A 19922-nucleotide genomic window follows, 5' to 3' on the forward strand; every position below is an offset into this window, starting at 1 on the left:
GAATTAAATTGTGATACAGTATTCCAAACCTGTGAAAAATTCAAAATGATGTCTATTCCAAGTGTAGGTGTATGCAGAGTTCTAGCGAATTACAAACCAGAACCTGCCAAACATCTTCTATGCTGACCGTCACACCCCTCGGTTAATGACCTTGTACAGACAGATGGCATCGAAGACTGGAAGGACTGCTGACACTTTGGTTGACATTCTGAGGTGTCATGATCTACAGGTAAGACGGAGGACTCCACATTATACTGAATTCAGATCTTGGTCTAATGCAATTATCAACTACTTACTAAACCTTGAGGGGAGATGTCCCAGACAAAGATTAAGCCTAGTCCTGGACTAAAATTATTTCTATGGAGATTCTCCATTGAGCTTGCTTTTTAGTCCAGGACTAGGCTTGATAATAATTTAAAAAGGCACCTGATAGTTTGCCCTTTTGGGACTATTCCACTGGTTTCATTGTACCATGTTCCTAATTAAACCGACCTCAGTGAAATATTTAAAATCTTTCTCTGGTACCAGGTTAGATCGGGTAAGCAGATGTCATAAAATGTACATTCATGTATCCCTTTAGGAACACATGATGCCCACACAAGGTGTACAGCTGTTCTCTGTGCTCTTCCTGTGTTGCTGCGCTAGTAAGCAAAACATGCTAGGTAGGTTTTCTGTCATTCCAGTAATATTGTATTATTGTGCCCATTCCCAATCAACCCACTCCAGCTCCTGAGGTGATCTCAGATGATTAGATGGGTGAGTATGGTCAATCTAGCCAACCATAAGTCTGTGTAGATTTATTGCTATATAACATATCTGTCTAGTATTCTCATCTGGATTCAGACGAACCAGAGGTTGGTGACTCACCGTTAGCCCTGCTGACAATCGTTTTTGACAACACAGAAAATCCAGTCCACTACAATCCGGTCAAGATCTGTCGTCCTGGAGAGTGAAGTTGTGGTGATTGACCTCCCCAGACTGCCGGATGCTTTCCTGGGTAATGTTTGATCTGATTTATGCTCTACATCTCAGTTATTCGAAAGAACTGTCCAACACGTTCAAGTTCATTCAGAAAATCCTGCTTTTAAATCCCAACTATTATTTGTTGACATTGTTGCATTTTTTTTAACGAAAGGAACCACAAAAAAAGACACTTTCTCTTACCCCCTAATCATTATTACAGTAGCACCTCTACCAGCGTTGGGGTCAATTCCATTTCAATTCGGGAAGTAAACTGAAATTCCAGTTCTAATTTCATTTTATAGGAGGCAATGAGAAAAATTGGAATTGATATTGAAATGTTAGCTTACTTCCTGAATTGAAAAGGAATTGACCCCAACCATGGTGGAAGTGCTACTGTAAAGTGTTCAGTTAACCTTTGCAGTATGTAGGCTAATAATTGTAGGTCTTGGTGCTTCTTAGATCTGCCGTTTTCCTTAACATATTATTTCCTTGCTCAAATGCATTGAGATAATTAGCATGTTGTCTACCGTTATTAACATGGCACTTGAATACGTCTACTGCTGTTAGTTTCTTTTCAAGCATGTTGTCCACTGCTTGTAACACGCAGCACTTGAATAGGCCTAGCACTGCCAATTATTTTTTTTCGGGCTTACATATGGAGCAATGTCTCAGTGGAGGTCAGGGTCGGGTCAATTCCATTTTAAATTCAGTCAATCCAAGAAGTGAACTGAAATTCAAATGTTTTCCTCAAAGGAGGCAATGAGGAAAATATTAAAATTTCAGTTTACTTACCAAGTCGACTGAATTGAAAATGACTGACCCAAACCTGACCTCCACTGAGACATTGCCACATTGACTCCAATCTGTAATTGGGGTCAATTTAATTGTGGAACCTTGCACTGTGTTCTCTAACATGTAAAACTTTTCCTGTATTCTCTTTAAATGTACTCTGATTGTTATTGTTACTGCAGCAATAAATCCATATTATTCCTGTTTTTTTTTTTTTACATTGCAATTATTCTGTTTGAGTCAGTGCTACTAAAGAAAACATACGCAATCAGTGGCCACAAAGTTTTGGATTAGATGCACAACTACCTTTTGATTTAAGTAAGTTCTAGTTTTTAATTTGCATATTAGTTGTTGCAACTTACAATAATTGATTACAGGTTAATGGCTAGGATGTAAGCATTTCACTAAAATATTAAGTTCATACAACACGAAGTTTGTAGAAAAACTCCTTGAAAGTGGTGTGTTACGTTTACTTAAACATAATGAGTTTAATTGATATATATAAGTTACTGTAGATCATGGTAATAAAGTTCATTCTAATGACTTTAATTAAGCTCTCTGTAATCAAAAATGTATATTAATTAACAGAAATTGAGTACTGTGTATTTTTTAACTAAGAAAGTCAGTTAAGAACAATTTCTTATTTTCAATGACAGTCTAGGAACAGTGGGTTAACTGACTTGTTCAGGGGCAGAATGACATATTTACCTTGTCAGCTCAGGGATTCGATCTTGCAACATTTTGGTTACTAGTCCAACGCTCTAACCACTAGGCTACCTGCCGCCCCAATCAATAATTTTAAGTTTCATAATAACAACAAAAACGGAGCAATTAGTTGCCACAAATGTATTGAGTTCTGCTAACTTATTCGGTTTTACAGTGTACTTGTACCGGCAGTTGGTGGAAGAAGGTGAGGACCAAAGCGCAGCGTGGTACGTGTTCGTCATGTTTATTCCAAACTGAACACTAAAATGCAAAACAACAAAGAGACAACCGAAACAGCTCCGTCAGGTGCAATACACACTAAACAGAAATGAACTACCCACAAAAACCCAGTGGGAAAAAGCTACCAAAGTATGGTTCTCAAAAGTATGGTTCTCAATCAGAGACAACAAGACAGCTGCCTCTGATTGAGAACCACACCCGGCCAAACAACAAAGAAATCCAAAAACATAGAAAAAGGAACATAAAATGCCCACCCTAGTCACACGCTGGCCTAACCAAAATAGAGAATAAAAGCCTCTCTATGGCCAGGGCGTGACAGTACTTGGCCTTTATTGGTATTGTTTTGTACCTTAGTAGTTTAGGCCTATTTGTGAGAAGTGCAACATCATAAGCATATTATTTTAGCCAAACTTTTTATGGTTATTTCTCACATTGATTGATCAGCCATAAACTAACATGTTGCTATTGTCTACCCTTGAATCTTACAATGAGGATAATGCTTTTAGGGCCTGATGCCTCTTAAAATGCGGAGAACATTAAGTGTTTTTCCCATAGACTTGCCATTATTTTGCTACAATTACCTCCACGTATCATCATGAAAAGAACTGGAAGCAGTTTGATATTCAGAGTTTTTTTACATTTTGTTTTTAATTCAATAGAGTTGAATTCATCCCTGATGTTGAATTAGCCTTTTCTTACTTCCACAAAGCATTCCAGGATGTATGCAACAAGCATGCCCCTTTCAAACAATACCCGAATTAAGGGCAGACAACTCTGATTCTCAGATGAACTAGCTGAAATCATAAGGAAACGGAATGGTGTGTGGGCTAAAGCAAGAAGGTCTGATTTGGCTGAAGATTGGATGGCTTTTAAACGCCTTTGGAATCAAGGTGTGACTACGACCCGAGAGCTGAAAGCAGACCACTCCCTCAAATCTACTGCTGATAATCTGAATAATCCTTCAAAATAGATGCACAGCTTTCTAAACAACTGCTGGTAGGTAGTAACTGAGAAAACCTGTTTTAATCAGCATTTTCTTGATGCAGGTGGATTATTGGATAGGGTTAAAGGTCTAAATGAGTCCCCTGCGAAATTACCTGATACCCCCGTCTACTCCTTCTCCAGGTTCTCCTTCTCAGTCTCAGAGGTGCGTAGAGCGGCGATAGCAATTGATGTCAAACAAATCCCCTGGCCCCGATGGTCTAGACCCCCGCCTATTACAATAAGGTGCAGACATAATTGCTCCCCCTTTAACATGCACATTTAACCTCACTATAAATTGTAATGAAATCCCCAAGTTGTGGGAATCAGCATTTCACCTACTTCTTTTGAAATGAGGTGATCACAGTCTACTGAATAACTATAAACCCATATCTAAATAGTCTGTTTTGGCAAAAGTATTGGAGTTCCTAGTCAATAAGCAGCTTAAGGCCTACTTCCAGGAAAACAATATTTTGGGTGGTATGCAATCAGGTTTCAGGACAAGCCACAACAGCACTGTTACAGTAATATTGAACAGTTTTGGATGATATTTACTGTGCTCTGGATAAGAAGTTGCATTGTGTATCAGATTTGTTCATAGATTTGTCAAAGGAATGGGACACTGTGGACCATACTGTATTGGTGCAGAGACTGAAGTGTATTGGGATTACTGGTCATGCTCTAGAGTGGTTTGTGAAATACCTGTCAAGTAGAACCCATTGTGTTAAGGCAGATGGTTGTAAATCCGACATCATAGAGCTGCACTCAGGTGTGCCTCAAAGATCCATTTTAGGTCCCCTGTTGTTTATTATCTCGATCAACAACATTGGGAGACATGTTGAGACAGCTGACGTTTAATGCGAATGACACTGTCTCTATTCAAGTTGCAGCAGTTTGATTTTGGCTTTTGAAAAATCGAACATCAAAAATAATCTGTGCAAATTGAAGCTTGTTCTGAATTCCTCTTAAACAAAACACATGCTAATTTCCAATACTAAACACTCTGAAAACCATGTCATTACTACATTGGAAGGGAATTCCATATAGCGAGTCAAGAAGTACAAATATCTGGGCGTTTGGGTGGATGAGAAGCAGAGCTTCACTACTCATCTTGAGAACCTGGTAAAGAGGATCAGGTTGAGAATAGGTTTTATTACTGGTATAAGGCTCAGCCAGAAAGAGCTGCTACGGTGTACATTCCTCTCTGTCTTGGACTACAGGGATGTCATTTATATACAGACCTCAAGCACTACCATGAAGGCACTTGATTCTGTGTTTCACACAGCTCTTAGGTTTATTACCAACCAAAAGCTTTTGACACACCACTGTGACCTCGATAGTGCTGTTGGCTGGTCTTCGTTGACTCTACAGTACATAGATCATAGTATACCAATCTTGAAGCCTAAGGCCATTTTGGGAAAACTGCCACTTTATCTCCGTTATTCTTTGATAAGGTCAGAAAATATATATCAGTTATGGTCTCACTCCTACTTACTTTTAACGGTTCCTATAATCAGAAGGGATCACGGCAAAAAGGCGCTTTAGCTACTCAGCTCCGTGGTCTTTGAATTCTCTCCAGGCCAGCTTGAAACACCATGGTCTTGTTCCCTGGGAGGAGTTCAGTTGGTTGACTCACATATTACCGAGGAATGTGATTGTCATTAGGATTTGATGCAGTGGTACATATGATAGATCTTTTTTTATTTGATCTATGACGCTTGTTTGTTTCTGTGATTGAAATGTATATGCTATAGAATGCTAAATGTGTCTGATCAGATATTAGCAAACTAATAGGTGAGTTGCCACCTCCACTTATTTGCATCGCCAGAGATCAGATAACCAAATATACAGATGGAGATTCATTGAAACACAATCACATTGATTGATTATCAGACAAGTCAAGGGCTTTTAGTCGGGATGTAGCCCCTATAGGCTTACGCGAGTGAAAAGCAAAATAATTAACCTGCTATACTAGGCTAGCGTAGGCTACATAGCTAGCTAACATGATAGCAAAGTTTTCTGATAACACTGTTAGAAGAGCAAACTAAACAAAAAAATTCAAATCATGAACGCTCACCTCAATTCGGCTAACATTTTGCCAGCCTAATTGTAACCAAATATTCAAACTGAGATTCGGACATTGGTTGATTTATCAAGACGAGTCCCAAGACTTGTCTCAAAACAGCGCGTTAACGCAGTCGCAATCAGAATGGTTATACAACATTATAGTTGATAATACTTTAAAGCTATTGCTTTAAAATATTTAAAATGGTTGGATGACTTTGGGAGTTTCAATAAGCAACAATTTGATATATGCCTTCAATTGCATTAGCCTACTTTATTCCAATATTTTCATCATTCAGTGATATTCATTCCCATAATTATTGATTGACCCATCCAGTCGTGGTTAAGAAAACGTGCATGCGTAGTGGTGGGCTTTGCGAAGTGACATGCTTCGCAAATTTGAGAACTGCCACGAGGAGGGAAACAGCCTAGTAACAGGTGCTGCCTAGCAACCATCATTATGAAGCATCAAATCTCATGAACACACGCTGCTTACGCCAAATTTAGCTATGATTGTGTTCTAGGAGCATTCTTGCAACAACAATTGAAAGTTTTTGCATCATAAAATAAACATTGTAGAATCATCCACACAACTGGAAGCTTTGGTGTTTTGGGAACATACTGTAATGACCTGACTAGATCATAAATGAACAATTGTCCAGGCAGAGGCTTGAGTTTGCGAATTGACGGTTTATTAAACCAACTTTACACAGGCTACTGTTTGGGCCGTAGCACACGCCAAAAAGATGACAGATAACCCACAAGCCAATCGTGACCTTCTCTTGTGAAGCCCAGACGTAAGAGAGAGAACAAAAGCTGAACCTGGTCTTAACTTCCAATGCTCCACCCCCCTGCCCAACCCCCCTCCACGCCACTCCGCCAACCACCAGGATGCCCGGCATCAGAACATTCCAGGCATTCCCGTGATTGGCAGATAGCAGGTTGATTGACATGTCGGACCCCGCGAACACCGGGTACTGGTCAGTACAACACAACCACCTCCTAGCCTAACACATAACACACAGCTGTCTGTGCGGGTCGCTACACAGCCCCCCCACCACAAAGTCCCTCGTCCCCGAGGGAACAAACAAAGTCTCTGAAGCGACCCGGAGGTCTCCTTTGCCTGCGTGGCCGTGATGGTCGCAGAGTGCCCCTCTGGGAACCAGGGGATGAAGGCAGGGATATGGGGGACAAGGAAGCGGGAACGGGTAATACAGTCCGTGGCTCTGGGGAACCACGCGGTGACACAGGGGGAGACAGGGGAGTGGGCTGTCTGGAGCCTTTTCTGCGGCACCTGAGGGCGGGTGCCTGGAGAATGTCATTGCCAGAGAGGGGAATTGTGGGGTTCCTGGGGTTTGGGGAGAAGAGGCCCCTCTGTATGGGGCTAACCTGTCCCGGTGCAGTGCCACCTTTCTCCCCCTGGGAGGAAGCTGCACCCGGTACACAACCTCCCTACCCTCTCCAGGACACTGCAGGGTCCCACCCAGTGACTGTCCAACTTGGGGCATCTGCCTTTTTTCCTTAGGGGCTGTAGACCCAGACCAGCTCCCCAGCCACAAAGTGCCTTCCCGGGTGTGCACGTCATAGTTCCTTTTCTGCCTCACACCTGCATTCACCAGCTGCTCTCTGGCGAAGGTGTGGGCTGTCTCCAGGCGGTCCTGGAGTCTCCGGGCATACTCCGGCCCCGGAGGAACATGAGGGCTATCCAGGGGCCGACCAAACGCCATCTCCGCAGGGGTGCGGATCTCTCTCCCCAGCATGAGGAGGGCAGGTGTGCAGGAGGTGGAGTCTTGGACGGCGGAGCGGCATGCCATGAGGACCATAGGCAGGTGCTTGTCCCAGTCACGCTGGTGTTTGGAGGAGACGATGGCCAGCTGCTGTCCAAGCGTTTTGTTGAAGCGCTCCACAAGGCCATCACTTTGAGGATGGAGAGGAGTAGTGCGGGTCTTGTGCATACCCAGCCTCTCACACATGGTGGCGAACACACGGGACTCAAAGTTTCTGCCTTGGTCGCTGTGGATGGACTCTGCAGCTCCAAACCTGCTGAACATCCCCGCTGTCAGGGCGTCGACGATGGTCTCTGCCTCCTGGTCAGGCAGGGCATAGGCCTCGGGCCATTTTGTGAAATAGTCCATGGCCGTGAGCACCCAGCGGTTTCCACTGTCTGTGGTGGGGAACGGCCCAACTACATCCACTCCCACCCTCTCCATGGGAGCCCCCACTGGGAACTGTTGGAGCTGAGCATGAGAGCGGCCTGGGGGGCCCTTTCTCGCTGTGCAGTTGTCACAGCGGCGACAAAAGTCCTCCACATCCCTCTTGTGCTGCCCCCAGTAGAAGCCCTGATGGAGACGGCGCAGTGTTTTTGTGACCCCAAAGTGTCCAGTCCCCACCCCCCATGAGTACTCTGGAGCACAGCCTCCCGCAATGCTTTTGGGACCACCACCTGCCACCTCTCCTCTCCCGTAGCTGACTCCTTCCATGCCCGCTGTAGCACGCCATCAGCCAGCCGCAGTCTCTCAAACTTCGACCACAACCCTTTGGTCGCGAGTGAGAGCGCTGTCACCTCTTCCCATGGTGGCCTCACCTGCGCCTCTACCCACTGTAGCACTGGCTGTAGGTCTGTGTCCCGTCCCTGCTGCTGCCGCCATTCAGCCACGTCGACAGTCTGCAGCCCACAGCAGACAGGCCCGCTCGCCCGACACACTGTGGCACAGACACCCTCCTCTGCCCGCAGCTCTCTCTCCCGTCCCTCTCTCCGTTCACAGTGGCGGCAGCCGTCTGCAGTACAGGGCCGACGGGACATGGCGTCGGCGTTGGAGTGGCGTGCCCCTGCCCTGTGCACCACCGTGAAGTCATTCGGCTGAAGCTCCTCCAACCAGCGTGCCACCTGCCCCTCTGGCTCTCTGAAAGACATGAGCCACTGGAGAGCAGAGTGGTCAGTCCTTACAGTAAAGGGCAGACCACCCAGGTAGTACTTGAAGTGTTTGACGGAAGCCACAACAGCCAAGAGCTCCCGCCAGGTGACACAGTAGCGGCGCTCATGTTTGTCAAATGTTTTGCTGAAGTACGCCACCACTCTCTCCCCCTCTGGCCCCACCTGGGCCAGCACCCCACCTATGCCCACATTGCTCGCGTCTGTGTCCAGGATAAAGGGCAAGGTGAGGTCAGGGGGGGCGAGCACGGGGGCCTCGATCAGTGCACGTTTGAGGGTGTTGAACGCCTCCTCACACTCCACTGTCCAAGTGAAAGCCTTGTCCTTCGGCAGCAGGCGGTTCAGTGGAGCAGCAACGCTCGAGAAGCCCCGTACAAACCTCCTGTAGTACGAGGCCAGGCCCAGGAAGCTCTTCAGCTGACGCTGGTCGGTGGGGGTGGGCCAGTCTCTGACAGCCCCTACCTTGTCCTCCATGGTGCTGATCCCCTCCTTCCCCACTCGGTGGCCCAAGAAGGACACCTCTCTCCTCATGAAGTGGCACTTCTCGGGGTGGAGCTTCAGACCTGCGGCAGCCACCCTCTCCAGCACACGCCGTAGCGCCCCCAGGGTTGACTGGAAGGAGCTGCCATGGGCCAGGATGTCATCGAGGTATACCAGACACTGCTGTCGGGGAATGCCATCCAGCACCCTGTCCATCAAACGCTCAAAAGTAGCTGGAGCGTTGCACAGGCCAAAGCACAGGACCTTGAACTGCCAGTGTCCTCTGTTAGTGGAGAACGCAGTTTTGGCTCTGGCCTCTGGGGAGAGGGGCACCTGCCAGTAGCCACTGCGGAGGTCTAGTGAGGAGAACCAGGAGGACCCCTAACCAGGTCCAGCGACTCATCGATACGTGGTATGGGGTATGAGTCCTTCCTGGTTACCTCATTCAGCCGCCTGTAGTCCGCACAGAACCTCAGCTTGCCCCCCTTCTTCGGAACCATGACGACTGGCGCCGCCCAGGGGCTGTCTGAGGGCTCAATGAAGTCTGCCCGCTGCATCTCCAACGCAGCCTTGTCTGCCGCCTCCTGGCGTGCCAGCGGGATACGGCGGGGACGCATCTTGATGGGTCGAGCATCACCTGTGTCGATCTCATGCTGCACCAGATGAGTCTGACCCACCTCTTCCTCACTCAACGCAAAGCTGTCTCTGAATTCAAACAGCAACTGCCACAACCGTTCCTGCTGCTCGGGGTCAAGACCAACACAGTTCCTCCCCCATATCTCCCTCACTGCAGACAGTGTCCTCTCCTCTCCCATCTGGGGTAGCTGGGCTGGGGGTGCGGCCCGGGCTCACAGAGGGCTGTGTCATAGAGGTAGCTGGGGGAATGTAACACACCGCCGTAGGTGACAGGGGGACTGGGGAAAAGTCACACACAGCTGTGGGGAAGGGGGCGCAGCCATGAGTCTCTGCTGCTTTAACTGTTGGAGTAAAGGGTTTGTTGGGTTGAGTGAATGTGACATTAGGGGGGGCCATGGTGACTTCCGTCCCTCCCTGGAAGCTCAGTGTGCCCCTATTTAGGTCTAACTGGCAGCCTGTGCTCCTAAGAAAGTCCAACCCCAGGATACAAGGGTCCTGCACAGCCGCCACCCACACAGGATGACGCACAGTCCTGCCCCCTACTGTCAGAGTCATTATTCCCTTCCCTTTCATGGGTGCCAGCTCACCTGTGACTGTGCGGAGCTGCACAGTTGTAGGCTCACACTGAGTCCAACCTGGCACAATATCTGGCCTCACCAGGGTTACTGTGGACCCAGTGTCCACCAGGGCGGAGCAGGGCACCCCCTCCACAGTGACAGGGACATGACAAAAGTCCCCAACACAGGTCCGGCCCACCACAACAACAGGCTCCATCCGCTTGCCCTCGTCTGCTTCTGGGGGAAGTGGAGCCTTGCTTCCCCGTCTGTGCCGGTGGGCTCCTCCTGAAGATGATGGTGGTTGGGATAGAAAGCCAGGGGTCCGCACTACCCGGTCTATGCGGACCCCGAGCCGTTTCCCTGAGCTCTGGGGGACATGGGGCAATCTCGGCGCAGACCAGGGCGTGTGTTTCGTTCCGCCTGTAGCGACACAGCACGAATGAGTTTAGAAATTTCGGCCACCCAAGCAGGCTTTTCCGGCTCCGGGCTGCTCTGCCCCCCAGCTCGCACAGAGGGTGTGTCTCCCTGCACCCCCACCAAAGCCCCAGCTGAAGCCCCAGCCCACACCAGCTCCCTCTCCAAAGCCATCTCCAAGGCTGTCTGCAATGACTCAGGATGAGCCAGCTGGGTCTGTATGCGCAGCTCCGTAGGAGAGAGCGCCTGTATGAACTGGTCCCGTGCTAGCTCGCTCTGCACGGAGGGGGGCATGTGAGCATATGCCCGCCGAGAGAGGCTCTCAATGTCATTAGCTAGCACCCGTAGAGGCTCTCCAGGCTGCCTGCGTCTATTACTCAGTTCGGAGCGCAGTAGCCCGGGCTGTACACACTGTCCATAGCGCCTCCTCAGTGCTCCCACTAAAGCACCATAATCATGCCTGTCCTCGGGGCTAATCAATATCAAACAGGCCAGAGCTTCATCCGTGAGGCATAAAGCCAACTGCAGTGCCCTTTCTTCATCCGACCACCCCCCTAAAATGAGCTAACAGTTCAAACTGAGCATGAAAAGCTTCCCAATCCGCCTTACCGGAATACTTCGGGATCTTAACAGATACGGACGCAGCCGGGAACTGGGCGCCGCCATGTTTGTTTACATCCTGAGCCCCAGATTCCTCGTCACGCCGCGTCGACGTCACCACTTCGGTCCGCCCACCAGAATCCGCGCGAAATACAGTCGACGAAGCACTCATGCCCGCTTCATCCGCCATCGCTCTAACGTCCTCCCTCAAGCGGCCTCTGCGCTCCGACGCCCTGGCGATCTCCTCAGACAGAACCCCCGACGTCCATTCACACGCACCTCCTTGGCCATAATCGTCCCCTACCTCCACCTTCACTTTCGGATTCCCTCGAAGCATTTTCAATCCCCGTTCTCACCTACGGTAGCTAGCCACATAAGTCAGCTAGCTAGCTGGCTAACTTGTATCAACATTTTTACTTCTGACACCAATGTAATGACCTGACTAGATCAGAAATGAACAATTGTCCAGGCATAGGCTTGAGTTTGCGAATTGACGGTTTATTAAACCAACTTTACACAGGCTACTGTTTGGGCCGTAGCACACGCCAAAAAGATGACAGATAACCCACAAGCCAATCGTGACCTTCTCTTGTGAAGCCCAGACGTAAGAGAGAGAACAAAAGCTGAACCTGGTCTTAACTTCCAATGCTCCACCCCCCTGCCCAACCCCCCTCCACGCCACTCCGCCAACCACCAGGATGCCCGGCATCAGAACATTCCAGGCATTCCCGTGATTGGCAGATAGCAGGTTGATTGACATGTCGGACCCCGCAGACACCGGGTACTGGTCAGTACAACACAACCACCTCCTAGCCTAACACATAACACACAGCTGTCTGTGCGGGTCGCTACAATACATTTCATTTGTTTGCACCCTACAATAAACATTGTAGAATCATCCACACAACTGGACAGTTTTTGTGTTTTGAATATATTTACATGACACATTTTTTTATATATATATTCTACAGAATACGGAACATTTCCAATGCATATTTTGAGTTTGTAGATCAGTACCATATCCTGACAAATTCTGATTCCAAAAGTGTCTTTTAGACATAGACTCAGTATTTCAAACATTAGGAACACCCCCCCCCCCCCCCCTTTATTGCCCTCTATCAGTCTCAATTCGTCAGGGCATTGACTCTACAAGGTGTTGAAAGTGTTCCACAGGGATGCTGGCCCATGTTGACTCCAATGTTTCCCATAGTTGTGTAAAGTTGGCTGGATGTCCTTTGAGTGGTGGGACCATACTTGATACACACAGGAAACTGTTAAGCAAAAAACAAGCTAGCAGCTTTACAGTTCATGACACAAACCGGTGCTTCTAGCACATATTGCTATGCCCCATTCAAAGGTACTTAAATATTTTTTCTTGCCTATTCACCCTCTGAATGGTACACATACACAATCCACGTCTCAATTGTCTCAATGCTTAAAAATCCTTCTTTAACCGGTCTCCCCCCCTTCATCTACACTGGTTGAAGTGGATTTAGCAAGTGACATCAATAAGGGATCATAGCTAACACCTGGATTCACCTGATCAGTCTGTCATGGAAAGAGCAGGTGTTCTTAATGTTTTGTATACTCAATGTATATGATATTGGGATTACTCCGATTTATCCACATTATTTTAGGTGAATGTTTTTTGCATCCTAAAATAAAGAATCATTCACACAACTGGATATTTTTGTAGTTTTGGGAACATATCTTTTGTGATGTCCCAACAATGTTCCCACCAGACTGTTCCCACAACCTAATGAAACATTCTGGGAACCTTTAAAGAACAGACACAATGTGTTCTAGGAACATTCGTGCAACATCAGGTGAATCTTTTTTGTACCTTAAAATAAATATTGTAGAATCATCCGCACAACTGTTTTGGGAACATATCTTTGTCCCCACAATGTGACGTCCCCACAATGTTCTCACCAGACTGTTCTCACAACATTCTGGGAACCTTTAAAGAACAGATTAAAAGGTGCACTGTGTATAATAAATCGCTTTGCCATTTCCTGTGTAACTAGTTCCTAACCTTTTTTTTTGTTATGATGCCCAAATAATAATTTCTAGTTGAATGAACATATGAGACAATTTGTGGAAACACATTTGAAGTTTTCTCATGTTGGAGCTATACTTGGGCCAACTAAACATTTGAAATTCAAGTAACACTTTGACCGAAGAGTTGAGTAAACAAAACAAAAAGACTGTGGAACCAGTTACTTAATAATATTCAGTTGAAATAAAAAAACTGTACAGTGTGGGAGAATAGGCAGACAGACCCAGTGGGCTTTGGGAGACGAGAGGGGGGATTCTTTTGTTGGTTGTATACGTGCGCGTGTCTGTATGTATGTGTGTCTTTCTGCATGCATGCTCCGTCTCCTTTTCTGTGTGGCTTGTGGGGGCTTCCTCTGCCCGGCGCTTGCTGCAGATGCAGACTTTCGAAGCTGCAGGCTGGAGACAGGGGTTGACGGGCGGCTGAGCTGAGCAGCCCTGAGTACTGATTACTCGCTCCAATTGGTGGACAATTATTGTCCCATTTACAAGTAATAAATCAACAAGGAGGCAGAGAAAGGGAGGGAGGAGGGGAGAGAGGGCTGGGGGACACTGCAGTCTTACAGGGCCCATCAACTACGTGAACGTGTGCCTCATGTCTCAACCGCTCCCTGCTCACGGGGAGCTCAAGGCCAACACAAAGGAAGAGAGAGCCGCTGGAAGAGAGGAGTGGAAAGGAAAAGTGTGTGTGCGTGTTCCTGTTGTTTCTGTGTGTGTGGCGGGATGGGGGGGGCAGCCTGTGGAAGGCTTTTAAGAGGTCAAATCAAATCAAATGTTATTGCAGTGTGTGTGCATGCGTGCATGTTTGTGTTTATGTACTGTATGTCTGTGTGTGTCTCTGACCTCTGCTGGTGTCCCAGGTCTTGTAGCAGGGTGTCAGCCTGTCTGGGCCTTTCCCCGGCCTCCACATGGCCCAGGCTCTTCACCTCGCTGCGGACAAAGTACCAGAGCTCCCTCACACCGTTCTCTACCCTCCGCCTCAGCTCCTCCTGGGTGGGGCCTGGACCTGAGGGGTGGTGGGGTGGTGGGGATTGTGGAGGGAAGAAAGGAAGGAGGGAGGGAGTGAGGGGGGATAGAACAACTATTATGAACATAAAGCACAGGTGGAATTGTCATTGAACACATGGTAGCTTCAGGAACATACTGGATCGTCTGCTTTCTCAATCCCTGCCTCTCAACCTCCCTCCCAAGGGGTTGCTTTGATCAGAGCAGTATTAGCACATCTGTTTTGTCCGTACAGGATGGAACACCACACTTATACACATTTTACAGACACAATCTATTTTACAATAGTTATATTTTGTTTGTTTTTAGTCCTTCCTCTATTTCTGATGTCCATCCAGTTTGATTTCTATTTGTAACTGTGCTATTTCACAAAAGTTCTGAACCTATATACATTCTACAGATACCGTATGTTTTACATTGTTTATCTTGTTATTAGTCCCATCCTTCAGCTCCATTCAACCTCTCCCATCTATCTCTTTATTAACACCATCCATTTTGCCATATATTTTTCAACTGTGGTGTGATGCTTCACAAAAGTACTCAACCTTTCTATTCTCATAGCTTCTACAGATTGTAATTTTTTTTTTTGCAAAAATAATAATTATATTATTGATTTATCGACTATGGCTTTTCAAATCACCCACTATTGCTATCTGCAGCGTTAGTTCTAGGCAAATGTTGCAATTCTTCAGCCATTCCTGGACCTGTGACCAAAAACAAGCTACATACAGACAGTACCAAAATAAATGATCTAATAACTCTGCCTCCTCACAGCAAAATCTGCAGAGCTGGGAAGATTGTATCCCCCATATATATATATTATCATTGCAATAATTTTGTATAGTAATTGAAAAGTGTTTCCACATATGTTGCCAAAGCAAACATATGGACACATATAGAATCAATGATGACGCAGATCGATCATAATAGGAAAAAGAATAATACTCAGTGAGTAGTAACATTTAACAGGACACTACAGTAAGAAATGAATGAGGACAATAATGAAATAGTGAGAAAGACACAGGTAGAACTGTTATTGCTCTGGTTGGTCGTTCCACTGGCTGTCCCTACGGGGTGGGGCAGGAAGCTACATATTTTGAGGCTGATAAAGGTTTTTTTTCTCACAGATATTGGATTTTCTCCTTTTGCTTCAAAATTGTTGTATTGCTCTCTCTCTCACACTAATTCTATTCCATTCCCACGTTTACCCACTCACCTAGCAACTACCCTATCCTCCTGACGCTCACTTTTTAGACACACACAGATGCAAGCTTTAAAAAAGCATACACACACACACACACACACACACACACACATTTCAGCTGAGTTCAGCTGCTAGCACAGCATTGAATTAGCCTGATCTATCTGACTTCATACCAACTGATCCTATAGGTACAGTTCCACCTGGTCACCCCTTCCTATCTGGGATTCTCCCACAGCTTTCCTCTTCTCTCCCCCGACATGTCCTTCCCAGGTCCTGCTGTTCTGCTCACCATCTCCGGTCAGTCTCTGGAAGCTGTGGATCTTCTGCTTGGCTCTGGTCAGCTGGTCCTCCAGCGAGCGTAGTCTCCCCACAGCCAGGGCCCCTCCCTCTTCTACTTTGCCCTCAGGTATCCTGCAACAAGAGACGAGGGTGAGAGAGAGCAATGGGTATGGGAGTGTGTGGATGTGCGTGTGTTTGTTTTTCATCATCTTTCTCCGCTGGGTTAGTATGAGTTACAGCTCTTATGCAGTGTGTGTGTGTGTGTGTGTGTGTGTGTGTGTGTGTGTGTGTGTGTGTGTGTGTGTGTGTGTGTGTGTAGCTCTTTGTGGCTGTCTTGATTAAATGTGAGCATGCATCAAAGAGTGTTCAATAGCACAGTATTTCAGTGAGCTTAGCAAATTTGCAGCTGAAAATCTTGCAAAGCTTAATTGCTAATTACAATTTAAATTACGTTCAGGCCGCCTTTCAGCCATTTAAAATGTAGCCTACATTGCTCGCTTTTCACTAATGAGTATTTGTAAAGTATAATGCAGTGGTTTTCAACCGGGTTGCCGTGAAACTTTTCCAAATCGTGTACATTTGTTGGAACACTCACTTGTAAACGTGACCTGTTGAACGTACAGGGAATTCTGACTTGGGAGCACCAGTGATGCTCGGATAATAAATGAAATGGCACATGGTTACATCTGTATCGTTGTTTCAAGTCCAGTGAACTCAGGCTGTTGCCACAATTGTATTAATATGAGGGGCGCGCATCATGAGCAATGCAATTTGTTTCATTTTACTTCACCTGTGAGAACCATTAGCATAGGCAAGTCTGATTAGAATTAGCTGTACCACATCCTAAGACACAGGAACAAACGGAGCATGGAGCAGATAACCGCTTATCTGTAGTCCAAACCATTCAACAATTATTTTACTTTCTTAAAGGGGTACACACAAATGAATCATCATGAGTAAGGAACTAATAGTTCAAATAAAATGTAATCCATAAAACATGGATCAGATGAGATGGAGGTCATTACCATTAAATAAATGAATAGGGATATTTTAGACGAGCTGTAGAATTTTCAAGGTGTACCACAGTTCAATGCTACAATGCTGTATACAGTGTGCTATAGTGTCTCACTTGATGCCATTTCCTGAGCATCTCAATTACTTCATGAAAAGGTTGTCCTCTTTCTCATAACACACAGATTACACATAGCCACGAACGTGCACACAAGTACACACACACACAAGCACACACACACACACACACACACACACACACACACACACACACACACACACACACACACACACACACACACACACACACACACACACACACACACACACACACACACACACACACACACACACACACACAATCTTCAATCATGATAGCAAATTAAAATGCCTTAACGCTATCTAATACATTAATACCTATAAGAAAATATTAATTGAAACAGCTCCAAGTGCGTCCAGACACATCCAGTCATTCGTGAACCGAGACAGAGGCTTTGCTAATGAGTCATCAAGGCACGCAAACTCAATTTGCTCCCTGAGTGGGGAACATCAGAAGCTGTCAGGCAGAAGGAGGAGACTTTTATAGTAACATGGGTCTATAACCTTATATCGTCATTATAAAACATGCACACACACATCAGAGAACTAAGCTAACAGCAGTGTGGGAGTAAAGAAACGAAGAAACGAAAAAAGAAGTGATGAATAACCACTTGAAGTTTACATTTGGGCAGCAGTGGATAAGGGACAAGGTTAACCTTTCAAAAATCCCCTGTGATATTAGTTCATATTACTGTGAAATGGTCTTCCAACTCTCCCCGAGTCGCAGAAACTTGAGAAAGGGCTGTTTCACTTGCCTGAGTCTGACAAAACTCTTACGAAGGAAGACCCATTGCGTGTGTTCTCCTCCTTCAAGGTCAGGGGTCAGCTCAGAAGTGTGCAACGTTCCAGATCGTTCAGTTAGAAGAAGTGTATTCATTACATTTCTACGGGTAACATTATGAACGTTTAACCTCACTGTAAGAAGACAATGAGAGGAACTCCCAGAGGCCACCGCCTTACTGACCAGCTCACACGATCACGTAGGAACAAGGGCTGGGGGCTTGTTTAGGACGATGCAACTTGCAGAATGTTCAGATAGAAATTCATGTAGACTATGATATAACATTATTCTCTGACCTGTAGAATATGTCATCATTTCATTTAAAGAGAGCCTCTGATTACAGCTCTATATGTTGCATTTCTATCTGCACCATTCTGAACGCTCTGCATTACCGAAAATACCCCATGAGGATCCTGGAATGATGAGGCAAACAAGTTTGTACTTCCACAGTGTAGCACCTCCGACAAGAGACACAAATCCTTACAGCACTCACTCTATGTGATGCTAACAAAGGCTAACAAGCATAACATGTGTCTACTGCTAGCTCAGATGATAACGGAGAGACGTCAAATAGTAGACGCCTGCAGCCACAGACAACAGACGTCAACATGTAAACACAGAGACAAAGACACAACAGGAATGCAAACATAGTAACAACACCAAAGACGACCTACCACTGACAGAATACACATGAAATGAACAAAAAAGTGCTCAAAGGATCCCTGACATGAATATGTGCTATACTTTTGTCCCTAAGGACAAACAGAACTGAGGCTAGGCAGGGTAACTTGGAGGGTAAAATATGCAAAACGGCACAATCCAATCGTGCATTGTCTTCTATGCATGTTTTAAAGGCAATGTTCCTTAAAATCGCTGTGACCACATTCACGGTGAACACTATGTCCACTCAATCGGAAATGACTAATTCAATGTAAATTACGCTATAACCCGGATCTTCCGCGTTCTGATTGAATCTAGGCCTTCGTTTAATGAAACGGGAGAGAGATAGCGGACGGGAAAATTCCAACTAGGGAGGGGGAGGGAGGAATGAAGAACACTGTTCAGTCTGAGTGAAAGAAGGACAGGCTGAGAATGAGGGAGCAGGGAGCCCCGCGGCAACGGCCACTGAGGCGGAAAGCAGGTGAGATTCCGCACGCACAGCCCCCGTTCCCTCGGAAACGCTGCCCGCTGCCTCCTCATTGGCTCGCCTCCGCCTGGTAACCATGGAGTTAGGAGTCACATTAAGATCGGAGCTGGATACAGCAGTTTAAACGGGGGGGGCGAATAATGTGTGTGAGGCATAATGGTACTGCATACATATTTCCGTATTCCATTCACCTCCTCTATTCCGAGACTTCATAGGTGACCTTAGAGCTGACCTGGGCAGAGACATACATATGGATAGGAATGTAAAGCACTGCTAGAATCACACAGATGAAAGTGGGGCTATATAAATACAATTTACATCTGGAAAAGACGGGTGCTGTGTGGAGCCGTGGGAGGAGGCCATATATATATATATATGTGTGAGTGTGAGAGTGAGAGAGAGTGAGAGAGAGAGTGTTAAAGGCTGTGTATTGGAGTCAAAATCCCAGCTGGTGCTTGATACCCTATTACTCCAAACCTCAAATTCACTAGAAGTGAAGTACGAGCTAATCCACGCCCACACGGCCAGACTCCAGCTCTCTCCAGCTCATCTCTCCCAACCAGGCCAGGCTTACACAGTTGTTGTGCCCACAGACAGCTCACACAATGGGCTAGTGTTGCTGGCCGAGCCCCTGCCTTCCCTGAGACGACCAGGTCAACAGGAGTTCAGTCTGGAGGCAGTGGCAGTGGTAGCAGGCAGTGTCTGCTCAGTGGAACCATACTGGGCTAATGACATTACCCAGTAAATGAGTCCTCTCACCAGAGTCACCACACAAGGAATACAGTCAATGGCACACAGGCAGCGCTCAAGTCATGAGATAAGATCTTACATACAGAGAGACACAAAGATACACACACAAATTGAGGCCATAGATACATAATGGGAGACACACATAGACAAGCAGACACACACATACACACATACTAGCAAGGCTCAAGCCAAGCCCACCTGAGAAAACACATCTCTTTGCTCTCAGTTGG

At 46.4% G+C, this 19922-nt stretch overlaps 1 protein-coding gene across 2 annotated transcripts in view; it reads right to left on the minus strand.

The window, feature by feature from the left end:
• LOC115107907 (alpha-(1,6)-fucosyltransferase-like) overlaps positions 1-19922 on the minus strand; it is a 163028-nt gene that overhangs the window by 51567 nt on the left and 91539 nt on the right. For both annotated transcript variants that reach the window (XM_029631668.2, XM_029631669.2), the window contains exons 3-4: positions 15915-16036; positions 14260-14422 (exon numbers count right to left, since the gene is read on the minus strand). In XM_029631668.2, the coding sequence (XP_029487528.1) occupies positions 14260-14422; positions 15915-16036 (285 nt within the window). The remainder of the gene's footprint in view (positions 1-14259; positions 14423-15914; positions 16037-19922) is intronic.

Source organism: Oncorhynchus nerka, linkage group LG24 (genome assembly GCF_034236695.1).
Source record: "Oncorhynchus nerka isolate Pitt River linkage group LG24, Oner_Uvic_2.0, whole genome shotgun sequence".
NCBI classification, from domain to species: Eukaryota; Metazoa; Chordata; class Actinopteri; order Salmoniformes; family Salmonidae; genus Oncorhynchus; species Oncorhynchus nerka.